General features: G+C 43.3%; 1 protein-coding gene across 12 annotated transcripts in view; it reads left to right on the top strand.

Annotated features, from left to right (window-relative positions):
- MCF2 (MCF.2 cell line derived transforming sequence) overlaps positions 1-15,627 on the top strand; it is a 103,661-nt gene that overhangs the window by 13,380 nt on the left and 74,654 nt on the right. For all 12 annotated transcript variants that reach the window (XM_047716210.1, XM_047716207.1, XM_047716203.1 and 9 more), the window contains one exon: positions 12,073-12,141. In XM_047716210.1, the coding sequence (XP_047572166.1) occupies positions 12,073-12,141 (69 nt within the window). The remainder of the gene's footprint in view (positions 1-12,072; positions 12,142-15,627) is intronic.

Here is a 15,627-nt window from a genome sequence, read left to right on the forward strand (position 1 = left end):
ATGATCTTCCCTCCGTTTAAACTGAAATGGTGTGATTAGATATTCTTAGGCTCTTTGATGACACTTAAAAGTCATATGTGCATCCGAGGGACATCTTTGAGTTTGCAACTGCAGCTGAACCATGTGAGTCATCCCAGCACAAGGCAGCGGCCAGCCGGGTCTTTCTTTGCCGTTTTGCACTTGACACAGTTTACAAAAGAGGGTCAGGTTTGCTTCCTTAGTTAATACGTTCCAGGTACCACCAACAGGTGTTGTGTGTTCTGCATGCCTTATGAGCTGAAGTAAGTCATTTTAATTGGATTTACAGTTGCAGATGCTGTGTATTTCAAAATGAGATTCTCTGAACCCAAGAAGAGAGGAATAGCCATGGCATAGGAGATCTGGCCTCTGGTCCTATGTCTACACGTTATCCGTGTATGTCTACACGTATGCGAGTTCTGACATTAGTGGGTCATCTCGTCTACTTTTATAGCTTGTGCTTTAAATAACTCCTCTCGAAAGGCCTAAAATTATAATAAAATGTAAAAAGAGGATAATGTTAATATTTACCTATTGCTAAGCTAGTATATTCCGAATTATTTAGTGGCAGCTGTGGCTGTAGGGGTTGAGTAGTAAAATTTTATCTTTAAGCTCATGTTCTAACATGTCCCTGCTCATTTGTACTGTGGGTAGTGAATCAGGATGATTTGGATGACTAGGATGATGCCCCTTTGGTTTACATGCATTTCCCCCAAATTTCTTGGGTTAAGGAATAAATCGGAACATTTAAAATTGTGTGATGAGGAGGGTTTTTTTTTTTTAACTGTGCCTTCAGAGGTACCCAAGGGAGCTAATTCTCAAAGATACTTATTTTCAAGGATTTTATTTTACTTTATTTTTTAAAGATTTTATTTATTTATTTGACAGAGATCACAAGTAGGCAGAGAGGCAGGCAGAGTGGGGGTGGAAACAGGCTCCCCACTGAGCAGACAGCTCTATGCGAGGCTCCATCCCAGGACCCTGAGAACATGACCTGAGCCAAAGGCAGAGGCCCAACCCACTGAGCCACCCAGGTGCCCCAAGGATTTTTATTTCTTTTTTTTTTTTAAGATTTTATTTATTTATTTGACAGAGAGACATCACAAGTAGACGGAGAGGCAGGCAGAGAGAGAGAGAGAGGGAAGCAGGCTCCCTGCTGAGCAGAGAGCCCGATGCGGGACTCGATCCCAGGACCCTGAGATCATGACCTGAGCTGAAGGCAGCGGTCTAACCCACTGAGCCACCCAGGCGCCCCAGGATTTTATTTCTGAGTAATCTCTACACCCAACATGGGGCTCAGACTCACAACCCCAAGATCAGGACTCACATGCTCTTCTGATGGAGCCAGCCAGGCGCCCCTCAAAGACACTGATTTTCCTAACAATCATATAGTTTTGAAGATGATGCCGATACAGTTTTAAAAGTGCTTATGTCAATTTGAGGGGGACTGTAAATTTGTTTTATTTCATTAATTATTTTGGTACAGTTGACTAAAGGGGCTGTAAATTTTACGATACACGATCAAGTCACGAAAGAGCTTTTGTGCTGGAAAAGTAAGAGGCTCCCCCCGGCAGTTTTTACCTTTTGCTCCCTGTGAGCTCCTTTGTGCTGCAGACTGACTTTGCAAGTGATTTGAAAGCTGCAGGAGGGCCCTTTCAAACCTGCCATTTTAACTGCTGTGCTGGAAATAGTCCCATTCGTGTACTGCGTGCGTGTGCCTGCACACAGAAACATCAGTGTTTGCAGAAATTGCAGAAGTGAATCGTTGCCTTCATGTGCAGGACCCCCAAGTCCGTCTGATCTTTGGAAGCAGGGCCGGGTCCAGCGACCTCAGAACGGCGTGGAGTCATGGCCCGAAACTCACAGATTGAAACTGAGCCCCAGGAGATACTCAGCAGAGGTTAGGGCATCAAACCATTTGTTTCTGTTTTTGCTTTTGTCTTATTATTCCTTTTTGACTTGTGATCTCTTTTATGGGTTTAGTGCCAGGCGTGCTTTCTCAGTGCGCCCCCAGCATCCTGGGCTCCGTGCCGTATGACTCCGCATTCTGGACTGTCACTGCCTCCCGCTCTTAGGTGCAGAGTCCTGTGGGATCCAGGCCAGTGTTTTAACTGGTTTCCATGTCCCCGGCCCCGGACAGAGCCTGGCACAAGGCAGGGAGTCTGACAAAGTTTTGTTGAAAGAAGAAATGCATGAGCGAATAGGATGGCTGATAGCAAATGAAGACACGTGCCGTGTTCGGTGTGGATCCCTGTTTTGTGTTCCTCCTCCTTCCTTCCTCCTCTCATTTCTTCCTTCCGTTTCCCATTTTCCCCTAGAATTCCACTTCATGCTACTGAGGGTAAAATCATCCCAAGGTGCCTTCCTTCAAAGGGCAATTAAAAGGTTGAGCATCTGAAGACAGCCAGATCTGTGGACCTTCTTCCAGGAATTGGAACCTATTCATTATTATGGGCTTTGTAAACGAGTGCTAGGACGACCTTGAATGACCTTGAATGCATAGTAGGTACCCAGGCGACACTTCCCAGTGTGTGATTTGACATACTACATGTCTTTAAAAAGCAAACCTCAGAGTTCCTTTGGTCTTTGTTGCCACATTGAATGGATTTTTTTTTTTTTTTCCATTTTAGACGGGGTCAAGTCATCGTCTTTACCCTTCAGCTCTATCAGTGTAAAAATGCTACCTGATGTGTTGTTCTCTTACTATCATCACTGGACCAGTTTTTAATGTGGTCTTTCAAAATGGATGCTTCATGAAAAAAGAGATCTGTGGTTAAGAGCCAAGGCCAAAACCAAAACAGATCTGTGATTATGTTGTTGCGCATTTCGGTGCTTGCTAATGTTGGTTTTTAAAAAATTGTTCCCTAAGTGGTTGGTATAAAAGCTTATCCTATTGTCCTTCAGATTTGCATTTCACACATTACAAAGGCAATCAGGGATCTTTTTAAATGTTTCTTCTTTGTGCAATGCCTGTTTGTGGTACTCTTTTCGCTTTTCTATGGCGTGATTTGTCTTTTCTGATTGACTGATAATCTTTCATATATCCTAGATTCTGTGTGTTTGTCACTGTACGCATTGCAGATATCTGCACGATTTGTGGCTTCTCTCATCATTTTCTTTATGATGTCTTTTGATGAAAGAAAATTTTGAATTTCATGTAGCCTAAATTATCAGCCTTTTATGCTTTGTACTGCTTGTATTCTGTTTATGTAAGAGGTTCTATCCACAGGTGATACAGATATTCTCCTATATTTTCTCTGATCTGATTCCCAGTGCTGTGGGCTTTGAATCATCACAAGCGCATGACCATTCGAACCAAGTTCTAAGTCACCTGGGAACTGGCCCATGCCAGAGGGCAGCTGCCTTTCTCAGTCGGCTTCTCTCTCAGGATATGCGCCCTTGAAATGGTTTTAGTCTCTGAGGGTTTCCTTGTCTTCCTGCCAGTTTGAAAGGAAATTTAACGTTATTTTTCCCACCACGCTTTTGTGTTCTGTAACAGGAAGGTTTTTCAGGATTTTTCCCCAGGTAACCAATAAGGGAAGCTTCTCTGTGTTTTTTAGACTTGAAAGCTCAAGTCTTTTATTATTTTTTTTAAAGATTTTTATTTCTTTATTTGAGAGAAGAGAGGGCGAGGGCGAGAGTATTAGTGGTGGTGGGGGGCAGAGGGAGAGGGAGAAGCAGGCTCCCTGTTGAGCATGGGCCTGACCTGGGGAGGCCTGCCTCACCCCCTCACCCCGACCTGAGATCATGACCTGAGTCAAAGTCAGGTGCTTAGCCAACTGAGCCACCCAGGCGCCCTGGAAGTTCAAGCCTTATGTTCAAATGTGAGATCTTCTGAGTTTTCCTTATGTACAAGACCTGAGATACAGACCAGAAACACGAGGTACATATTCCCCTATTTGCAGATGAACTAAAAGGTGAAAGTGGTATTCTGGCCCCTGGTGCACTTGTGACTGGGGAAGGGGAGAATTTAAATCTTTGCAGGACTGCACTACTAGCCCAATGGTTGCTGCCGCTTCCTGAATGCTCCCTTGTACACCAAGCCTTTAACATTACACTTGTTTTTTCCTTTGTTCTCTAACAATTTAACATTTATTGAGTGCTTGCCATACACCGGGCAGTGTTCCAAGTCTTTGTATTAACAGATTTACTCATCACAATTACCCGATGAAACGGGGACTATCATTTTGGTCATTTTACCAATAAAGGAAACTGAGACACCTGTTTTAGCAGGTCTAAGGTGGTACAACTTGCAAGTGCTCAAGCTGAAACTGGAACCCAGACACTTTGTCCCTGGAGCATGTACTCAGGACTGTGCTCTATTACCTCAATAAAAAATACTTATTTTCTGAAAAAAGCAGCATTTTGTGTATATACATCACCTAAGATAAAAGCCATATATAGCCCCCCATGTCACTGTGGCTTATCTTTATGCACAACCTTCACCTTTTTTTCCCTTAACACCTATTTCCAAAAGACGAGCTTACCTTTCTTTCTCATGATGAAATTCCTTAGGAAGGAGAAGTAGAAAACGTGCATCCTTTGCTCCAGTGACCGTTTTTCTTACAAACACCAATTCCTCCCCTCATTTCTTTTTCGGAAGTTTTATTGAGATATAATTCACTTACCGCACGATTTACCAATTTGAAGTGTAAAATTCAGTGTTGTTTTTTAAAGATTTTATTTATTTATTTGACAGAGAGAGATCACAAGTAGGCAGGGAAGCAGGCAGAGAGAGAGGGGGAGCAGGCTCCCTGCTGAGCAGAGAGCCTGATGCTGCGCTTGATCCCAGGACCCTGGGATTATGACCTGAGCTAAAGGCAGATGCTTTAACCCACTGAGCCTCCCAGTTGCCTATATAGGTTTTAAAAAAAGTTTAAATTCAGTTAGCCCACATACAGTATATCATTCGTTTCAGATGTAGTGTTCAGTGATTCAGCAGTTGCCTAGAACACCCAGTGCTCATCACATCACGTGCCCTCCTTAATGCCTACCCCCCCACCTCCTCCCCCGCAACCCTCAGTTTGTTTCCTAGACTTAAGAGTCTCTCATGGTTTGTCTCCTTAACATAGGGTTTTAGATGGGAAAAGGAAAAACCGAGTAAAATGTATTATTGGTGTTTCCAAGATACCTCCAGATTTCAGAAATGTTACCAGTGGGAAAAAATGGGTCTTTTAGAAGAGTAGTCAAGTCAAGGTTTGTCTGGAGTTTATAACACACAAAAGAAGGACTTTCCTTTTTCTTCCCACATGTTTTGTTGTATAGGAGCTTACAAACAACCTGACTCATGTGGCCTGAGGTTGTACTGTAAGTGAATAGCTCATTGATTATGGAATCCACCAGCCGCTGCAACCCTGCTGTGCCGTTACAGGAATTGCCTGCTTGGAAAATATCTTTGTGCTAAGTCAGTGGTCCTGGCTCAGAGGCATTTCAGAAGCCTGCTCTCCACTTTCTGCTTCTAGTCTTGCTTTCTAGCTGTAGCTAGGCTAGCCCATGCTCTAAACTCAAATCCTATCGGGTTACATAGAGCCCCTGATGCCTTCACTTACTTCTGCATTGGAACCTTGTTTCTTTTACCTGGAATGTCCTCTGGTCTCCTGTCCGTGGTTTGAATCCTAATCAATATTCAAGGCCCAGCTCAGATGTCACATCATCTATGACACTTTCCTTTTTCTCATTGTTCAATGTAGATGTAATAATCTCACTCCCCCCCCTTACCCTCTCTTGTATGTTTCTATTATATCAGACACTGTCTTACACTGTCTTTTATGGCCTGGTGTCCTCTATCTTCTGATTTTTAAGCTTTGTAAGGTGAGAAACTCTTGTTTATATTCCAATGGGCCACAGCACCCAGTAGAGAAGAACAAATAGAAATCCAGTAGATATTTGGCGAATTGAATTAGAGTGGATTGGCTGGAGGCTCCCGTACATTGTTAGCAGAAGAAGGATTTAGCAAGAATCTTGGTTGTCTTTTGTTAGCACAGAATTATGTGAGTGTTTCATACTGGACCTCTATTGTAGAACAGAATGTGGCATGGTTTGTCCTATTGTGGCGTAACGGGAATTCATTTTGTGATGTTTTCAGAATTACCCTTTTGTTTATTCCACTATTTAAAGCATATCACAAATCAAGACAGCATTTCAGTTTGTTGCACGTGCTAAGTCATTACTATTTACAGATGGGTAGTGTATCTGCCTTTCATACTGAAAGGGAAAAATTAGACTCGTAGAATCCCATCTGCCTTGCAACAGGATTTAGGACTCAAAACCTAATTTTATCTGAGTTCTGCACATCAGCAATAGGGAACTTTCAAAGAGATGATTGCTAAAAGTAAGCATCATTGTTAAGAATTTCAAGCTGTAAAAATAATGGAGTTCCTTGCAAAAGATTGTTTATAAACATTCTTGATATAGTTTGGAATGATAGTCTTCCTGGAAGAAGAGAGGAGGTCACAGAGACATATCTAGTTAGTAATTTGCATTAGAGCTAATTGCTTACATTCTTCTGAGTGCAGATTTTAGATTATCTGGGAACCAAATAGATGACACTGTAAAAGCTTCTTCTAGATCTACTAGATGCTACCCTGAGTCTGAACATGCTTGGTGCCTGGCAATTGTTCATATGAATTTCTTGAATGAATGAATGTGAAAGAGCTTCTCCAAGCCTGTTTGGTCTTCTGTAATGTAAGAGTTTCACTATCCCTCTTGGAGGATTTTGTCGTTGAGGCCAGAGCAAATGCATCCGAAGTGCTCTACGCTGAGCCTGGCAAGTAGTAGGATTGGCAGATGATAACCGTTTTCAATCACATCTGCCACTTTCTCCTCTCTTTTCCTGCTGGTGATGGCACCAGATTGATGGCCATAGAAGAGACCGTATCCCTCTGGTGGACGTTTCTGTTACTTTCCCTTGTGTTTTATTTAATTTTTTAAAAAAGATTTTATTTATTTATTTGAGAGAGAAACAGAGAGAACCAACAAGCAAGGAGAGGGGGAGTGGGAGAGGGAGAAGCAGGCACCCCGCTGATCAGGGAGCCAGATGTGGGGCTCAATCCCAGGACCCCCAGGATCATGGCCTGAGCCGAAGGCAGATGCTTAACCAGCTGAGCTACTCCGGAACTCTTTTCCCTTTCATTTTATTTTATTTTATTTAGATTTTGTTTATTTATTTGACAGAGAGAGAGAGAGAGATCACAAGTAGGCAGAGAGGCAGGCAGAGAGAGAGGAGGAAGCAGGCTCCCCGCTGGGCAGAGAGCTGGATGCAGGGCTCGATCCCAGGACTCTGGGATCATGACCTGAGCTGAAGGCAGAGGCTTAACCCACTGAGCCACCCAGGCGCCCCTTCCCTTTTATTTTAATCTGAGCTTTATTTTTGCTTCTGATTTTTAGGAAAATGTGAGATTATAGAGTTATTTCCCTCTGAAGCATTTTGTCTGCCGTAGCTCTTCAGTTCCTGGGCAGAATGGCACATGCATGCAGCGTGGTTCAGAACTTTTCTTCTGTTGCATGTGAACAGAAACCCCAGAGAAAGGATGAAGTACATGAGAGAGTGTCACTGTGAAATAAAGTTCAAGGGTTGAAATTACTGCTCTTATACACCAGAATCTAGAGTGAAAATGCTTTCTATAAAATGAGAATGCTTGGGGCACCTGGGTGGCTCAGTGGGTTAAAGCCTCTGCCTTTGGCTCAGGTCGTGATCCCAGGGTCCTGGATCAAGCCCCGCATCGGGCTCTCTGCTTAGCAGGGAGCCTGCTTCTCCCTCTCTCTCTGCTTCCCTCTCTGCCTACTTGTGATCTCTGTCTGTCAAATAAATAAATAAAATCTTAAAAAAAAATGAGAATGCTTACAGGACACCTGGCTGGCTCGGTCAGTGGAGCGTGCAACTCTTGTTCTCAGGATTGTGGGTTCAAGCTCCATGTTGGGTGTAGAGATCACTTTTTTTTTTTTTGAAGTAGGCACCATGCTGAATGTGAGGTTTGAACTCACAGCCCCAAGATCAAGAGTCACGTGCTCTACTGACTGAGCTGACCAGATTCCCTGGGTAGAGAGATTACTTTTAAAAGATTTCAAGGGGCCTACTTGTGGATCTCTGTCTGTCAAATAAATAAAATTCTTTAATTAAAAAAATAAAAATAAAAAGATTTCAAAATCTTAAGAAAATGAGGATGCTTATAGATACCAACTTAATTAACTTTATTTTTTTTTTTTTTAAGTAGGCTCCATGCTCAGGATGGAGCCCATTATGGGACTTGAACTCATGACCCTGAGATCAAGACCTGAGTTGAGATCATGAGTCAGACATTTAATTGACTGAATCATCCAGGTGCCCACCGCCCCCCCCACCTACTTAACTTTCTAAGCTATCATTTTCCCTACGGAAGTTGATAAATCAGTAGAATTTGAATTCCTTGGAATGGTAATACATACTCGTATCATGGAGGTATAGACTCTTGGAGAAATAGGACATGAAAGATCATTTATTCCAACCTAACTGCACACTTGATTGTCCTCGCCAGCCTCTTTACCAAAGAGTACCTTGGGTTTTGTTCCAGCACCGTTTGTGATAGGGAAGGGCTGCTTTCTGTACCTACCGTGGCTCATTTCATCTACAAATAGATCTGACTTTTAGAACAAAATGCTTCTTTACATGGAGTCTGGATAGCTCTCTCTCTGTTGCTGTTGCTTTGTCTTCTGTCCTTCTCTCTCTCTCTCACTCTCTCTCTCTCAGAGGAAAAGCCAACCAAGCAGTGAACCAACTGCCTAATTAACCAACCAACCAACCAACCAGCCAACCAAAAGAGTACACGATCAAATAGGTACGCATTCTGCATACATAGCCCAAGGAGTTGCATCGTGTGTATGTGCTGGGAAGGTTGCAGTATGCTTAACACTCAGCATTTCACAAACGTATGTGATCAGGAACCTATACTCTTACCCGGAACATCTATCCAATCTTAACAGTATGTAGCACATAATAGGTACTCAATCAATGTTTGTTTAAAAAAGTGAATGAATACAAAATCCATCTTTATGAAGGGCACCTTGTATCAAGGTGACAGGTGTTCTCCATCTTTGCAAGTGATACAACCAAAATGAGTCAACTAATTGGATGGGTAGACCTTCCTCCTCTGTGAACCATCCATCCAAAATATACTCTGGATTTCTGCACCTTTTCGGACTTTTAAATTTTTCATATTAGAATTCTGAGCTTGTTTCCTTATTTGCACAAATCCTTTCTTTTTTCTTCTTTCAAGGATTTTTTTTATTTGTTTGACAGACAAGTAGGCAGAGAGGCAGGCAGAGAGAGAGGAGGAAGCAGGCTCCCCGCTGAGCAGAGAGCCGGATGGGGGGCTTGATCCCAGGACCCTGGGATCATGACCTGAGCTGAAGGCAGAGGCTTAACCCACTGAGCCACCCAGGTGCCCCTGCACAAATCCTTTCTTAAAAAGGTTCAACGGGACGCCTGGGTGGCTCAGTTGGTTAAGCAGCTACTCACTGGTAACCCTGTGTCTTCTGCCTCCTTTCCTCCACTGTGTGCTCTCCCTTCAGTCCGTTTCCCGTCCAGAACGCGATCGTTTCTGAAAGTAGCGACCTCTCCTCTCTCAGCCACGATCTCATCCTTTTTCATTAGTATGGAAGTGTGACTTTTTTGGCACAGTCGTGGGAGATCTTTTACTATGGAAACATCAGTATGTTTTCCTTATAACTTTGGATTTTACCTGCTCTTGAATCTCCTAGAATGTGAGGGGCCCGAGAAAGCATTTGCCATTATCATAGTCACTTCTGGAATGGGGGACAGTGAGGCATGCTGTGGGGTGCGTCTTGCTCAGGGTCACAGAGTCGGCTCTAGGCCCAGGTCCTTCCACTTGCGGCCCTTGGCCTTTTATTTTTATGTGCTGGTGCCTCTTACTACATGACTGGATTAAAAAATTGGACGGCAAGAGGACACGCTCTCTGTAGTCATGCATGAGCCTGAGTGGTAATGGGAGGGCGTCAAGCTGCAGATGTTAGTACTTCCAGACAGGCCCTCTGACATAGGACTCACTGATTGATCAGTACAGGGGAGAAATTTCGGTCTTATTATTTAGGAATGTTTTAATGTCTAATGCCATGTCATGGAAGCGATGCGACACACGTGGGGCATTGCCATTTTTGCAGGCCTCTAAGAGCAGAGAGACTTCTAGATCTCTGTATTATCCCCGTTCTCACCCCTTCTCCACGTCTCCACACCTAAGCGTGTCCGTGTGGGACCCACGTTTGTGGCTGCCATAAACCCATTCTTTTAGCTGAGGAGACCTGCAGTGTGAAAAAAAATAACTGTTCCGCAGTGTGGATGTGGAAGCCCAGAAAGGTGAACGCACATGTCAGGAGTCTACTCTTTCTTGTCATTACAAGACAGTTTTATTTTATTTTAAAGATTTTATTTATTTGACACACAGAGAGAGAGAATACAACGAGAAGAGGGAGAAGCAGACTCCCCACTGAGCAGGGAGCCTGATGTGGGGCTCGATCCCAGGACCCCAGGATCATGACCAGAGCTGAAGACAGACGCTTAACCCGCTGAGCCACCCAGGTGCCCCTACAAGACAAGTTTTAGGAATTGATTTTTATGTCCTGACAAGTTGCAGATTTTTAATGGCATGTGTCTTAGGAAAATAAACATGTCACTTAGTTTTTTTTTTTTTTTTAAAGATTTTATTTATTTATTTGACAGAGATCACAAGTAGGCAGAGAGGCAGGCAGAGAGAGAGAGGAGGAAGCAGGCTCCCCGCCAAGCAGGGAGCTCGATGAGGGGCTTGACTCCAGGACCCTGGGATCCTGGCCTGAGCTGAAGGCAGAGCCTTTAACCCACTGAGCCACCCAGGCGCCCTGTCACTTAAAGTTTTTACCTTTCAAATCAGTATTTAGGTGAGGGACCGGTCATTCTGTAACAGAAACCCATTCCTCTGTCTACTGTGGACTCCCGGGGAACTTGTTTTTCTCATGCCCTTGAGCAGGATTATTTCTGGTAAGCAGCAACCATATGGCATGATTTGAGGAGCACTAAGGAGGGTAATGTGCCATCGGCCTGACACCACCTGATGCTAGGCCTCTGAAGGCCCTTTGTGTCAGAGAGCGGTGGAAAATACAGCTTCTGTAAGAGATGCGGAACCACAGGCATTAAAACCAGCAATCCAAAATAGCCTTGTTTAATGACCCATTTTCTTTAAAAAGTTATCCTTGCTCATGGACCAGAGGCAGGTAGTAGACTTTGATTTTCAGCCCCTGTAGAGTTCACCAGAATGGAACATTACAGATCAGCACTTGCGATCTGGGGCAACTAAAACTTACCAAGCAGCACGTGGACGTTGTTCTGCCCGTGATAATCAATGCCAAGTTCGTACGTTACCGTCGACTGAACAACTAGTATGCCGATTCTTCTGCAGTTAGTTGGCACAGTGCCCTGTGAGGTAGATATTATCGTGCCCAGTTTATAGGGCAAGGGCGTGTTTGTATGGCCAGTAAATGCAACACGCTGAGATTTGGACCTGTGTCTGTCTGGCCCCAAAGCAACACGCTCAACCACTCCACCGTACTCTCTCTGACTCTTCTCCTGACTTCCGAGATGGGTTAAGAATACCTTCTTCAGGGATATTTTAAGGATCCAATAAGATAAAAAGATCTGAGAAGTGCTTTGAAATTGATCATAAACTTTGTAGAATGAAAGGCGTCATCAGAAGTAGCAGACAGTCTGCCACCATGTCTTTATGTGACAGTCTACCCTTTAAATAAATCTGGATGTCCTATGGAATTGAGACCTTTGTCCCTGGCTTTCCGGGGAGTGAGAGTAGTTTATGTCCTACATTCAAGTTCAGAGAACATGGACACCGGTCCTACTTACCCCGTGATATTTTCAAGGGTGCGATTTGCTTGCCGTGTAGCTGGGAGGAGGAAAGAGATGGAGCAGTGCGTCTGCGGCCCCCCAGGGTGCCTTTCAGCATCATGAGAAATCATGTGGATGTTTCTAGTTGTGCTCTAACGTGCATGCCATCTCTGTCCCTTTCTTGTTTGTCATAGAAACTGAGCTGCTTCTCTGTGCAAAGGACATCAGTCATTTTTTAATGCAAGATATTGCCTTCTTGTCTGGTAAGTGAACTTTTCATGTATTTCGACCAGATAAATGTATGACCCTCTTAGCAAAATGAGTGTGGGCTTTATGATATAAGTAGCCACACACACGTGTGTGTGTGTGTGTGTGTGTGTACGCACATACATACAGAGTTTGAGAGGCACTGTTTTATTTTTTTTAGGTTTTTATTTAAGTAATCTCTACACACAACACGGGGCTCGAACTGAAGACCCCGAGATCAAGAGTCACATGCTGAGAAGCACTATTTTGATAAACATTAATGCAATGTGCGCATGGTTGCTAAACGAATAGACATTTAGAGGATAGAGGTTTTTAAATGTGTTTAGATATGTGATGAAAGCCATCTTCCTGCCCTCGTGCATTCGACTTTCAGGCGCGCCTTTGGAACCGCACGGTAGGTGCGAGGAGAGCTCACCTAGGTGGGTGCAGGCTGAGAGGGAAGGTGGCAACTGAGGTGTCTTCTTGGAGATTTTCTCCTCCACCGTAGCTCTGATTAAAGTGTTTCTTACAAATGCTGTCAAGTCAGCCTAATTGAGAACACGTACTGAATTATTTTTTTAGGCTTTCATTTACACATGATAAAGTAAGTTTATTTTTCTAAAATATATATGTATATGCACTAGTGTATGTGCATTTGTATATAATTTTCAAAGTTTAAGATAAAATACTCATAAAATTGACCACCTTAACCATTTTTTTAGTGTATGAACTCCATTTTATTTTTTTTTCCAGAGAACAGTTTCTCTTCAGTGCTTAAGGACTTAGCTCCTTACATGGGCTTCTGTGAAGGTGGTGGGCGGTAGCACCCACGGGTCTAAATTGGGGTGAACGTGTTGGGTCCTTCCATGCTTCAGGAGAGATTCTGGACTAGCTTGCTGGGAACGGTGCAGCTCACGCAGTATCGTCTCACAGACAGCTTGGGACGCACAGAGGCCTGGAAGACATTAATTTTGGAACTGTCCCTGATGGAGGCAGTCTTTACTGTGGTCTGAATAGCAAACTTTTTAAAATTTTAATTATTATTTTTATTTAAATATTTTATTTATTTGACACACAGAGAGAGAGAGAGATCACATGCAGGCAGAGAGGCAGGCAGAGAGAGAAGGGGAAGCAGGCTCCCTGGCCAGCAGAGAGCCCGATGTGGGGCTTGATCCATGGACCCTGAGACCCTGACCTGACCCGAGGGCAGAGGCTTAACCTACTGAGTCACCCATGTGCCTCACAAACTTCTTTTTGAAGATTTTATTTATTTATTTATTTGAGAGAGAGTGTGTGTGTGTGTGTGTGTGTGCATGCACACACACACACACACACACACACACACACACACACGAGTTAGGGGAGGGGCTGAGGGAGAGAAAGCTCAGACTCCCTCCCGTCCCAGCACAAAGCCTGATGCAGGGCTCCATCCCAGGAGCCTGAGATCATGCCTCAAGCTGAAACCAAGAGTTGGATGCTCAGCCACCTGAACCACCCAGGCGCCCTCGAACAAGGAACTTCTTGATGGTCTTGTCCTTGGGGAAGCAGTGGGTGCCATTGGTGCTATGAATAGACTGCACGTGGCTGTGGCCCTTTGTGGCACAACTGTCATTCCTCCTTTTCTTGATCATCTTGGAAGCGAGGACCCGAGAGAGCCCATCTTAACCATTTTTAAATGTACAGTTGGGGGGCATCAAGTTCATTCACCCTGTTGTGCAGCCATCCCCACCATCCATCTCCCGAACTCTTCATCTTGCAAAACTGAAACTCTGTACCCACTGAAAAGTAACTCCCCATTCCCTTCTCCTCACAGCCCCTAGCAACCACCATTCTACTTGGGGCCTCTGGGTATTTGACAATTCTAGGTACTACATGAAGCATAATCATACAGGGTTAGTCTTTTTGTAACTGGCTTATTTCACTTAGCATAATATCCTCAGGGTCCACCCAAGCTGTATAGGTCAGTATATGTCAGAATTTCCTCCCTTTTTAAGACTGAATACTATTCCATTGCATGTATCTACTACATTCATCCACTGAGGGACACTTGGGTTGCCTCCACCATCTGGCTGCTGTGAGTAGTATGGCTCAGTAGTGATAACTGGTAAACCCTCCTTCTCTTTTGGACTCATTCAGAAATCTAGGGCAAGTTTTGCTTCAAGACAAGCAAATGACTTTCAACTATTAATTTGAACTATAGCATTAAACATTATTATACTAAACAGATACGAGAAATTTACGAGTTTGCATTGTCTGCATGAAAATAAATGCTTCTTCGGAGTTGAGAGGAGAAGAACAGATCTCACTCCTTTTATGTAGTTTAATTGTTGCGCCTGAAGTGGTATCAGCATGCTCAGTTTACTAAACAAGCATGTACTTTATAGATGATCCTAATTGGACACTTCAGTCTGGCCTCTGCTTTAATGATTATAATTAACGGTAATTGTGAATTAGTGGTGACTTAATGTAGCTTTATGTTTTATTCTTATAAGTGCTATAAATGTGTGACATATTGTCACTCTTGAGATTTCCTCAAATCCCCACCTGTGTTCCATACAGAACAACTCTCAAGCCCTGTCCCCCCATCCAGACCTCTGCCACAGTTTCTTTAACTGCTTTTGGTAATTCTTTTCTTTTTTTTTTTTCTTTTTAAAATATTTTTATTTATTTGACAGAGAGAGGCACAGCGAGAGAGGGAACACAAGCAGGGGGAATGGGAGAGGGAGAAGCAGGCTTCCCGCCGCGCAGGGAGCCCGATGTGGAACTTGATCATGACCTGAGCCGAAGGCAGACGCTTAATGGTTGAGCCACCCAGGCACCCCCCCCCCTTTTTATTTTTTTTCAAGATTCTGGTTATTGTTTTCAAAATGCTTCAGCATATTGGTTGTTGTGAAGAAAGGGTTTCCGGTGGAAAAATAATTAAAACCTTCCAATTTGGAATATAAGCCCCTCTCATTCTTTTCTCACACATTTACTACCTAGCGGGGCACTTGTAGGTACTCAGTGGTAATAATAGTTTATAGATTCATCCATGATAATTTACCCTTGTAAGAACCTATATGCATTTTTTCCTTCAATAGATAAAGCTTTCCTAAGTGCTAGTTGGTTCTGTCTTTAACTGGAGTGCTTACCAGCTTGCTTGGGAAAGTCCGTTATATTAAATATAATATACATATGTTAAGTTTTATGTTATATATTGTTTATTTGTTTTTTATGTCTTTATCTTAAGTAAACTCTATGCCCAACGAGCTCATGATCTCAAGATTAAGAGTCACACACTCTAATGACTGAGCTAGCCAGGTGCCCTTGTTATGTAATACTCATATGACTAGTTCTCTGCCATATTCTACCTATAGAGGCCTTTTGTTTAATGTTTTGATGTATGTCTTGGTTTAGAGTTGTATAGTTTCTCCTTCGAGTTCCTTTGAAACTCTTGGGTAGACGCTGTCATTGTTCATCATAATCTTCATCCTGTTCTCTAAGCTTAGAAGATTTATCATTTG

Source organism: Lutra lutra, chromosome X (assembly GCF_902655055.1).
Source record: "Lutra lutra chromosome X, mLutLut1.2, whole genome shotgun sequence".
Taxonomy (NCBI): Eukaryota; Metazoa; Chordata; class Mammalia; order Carnivora; family Mustelidae; genus Lutra; species Lutra lutra.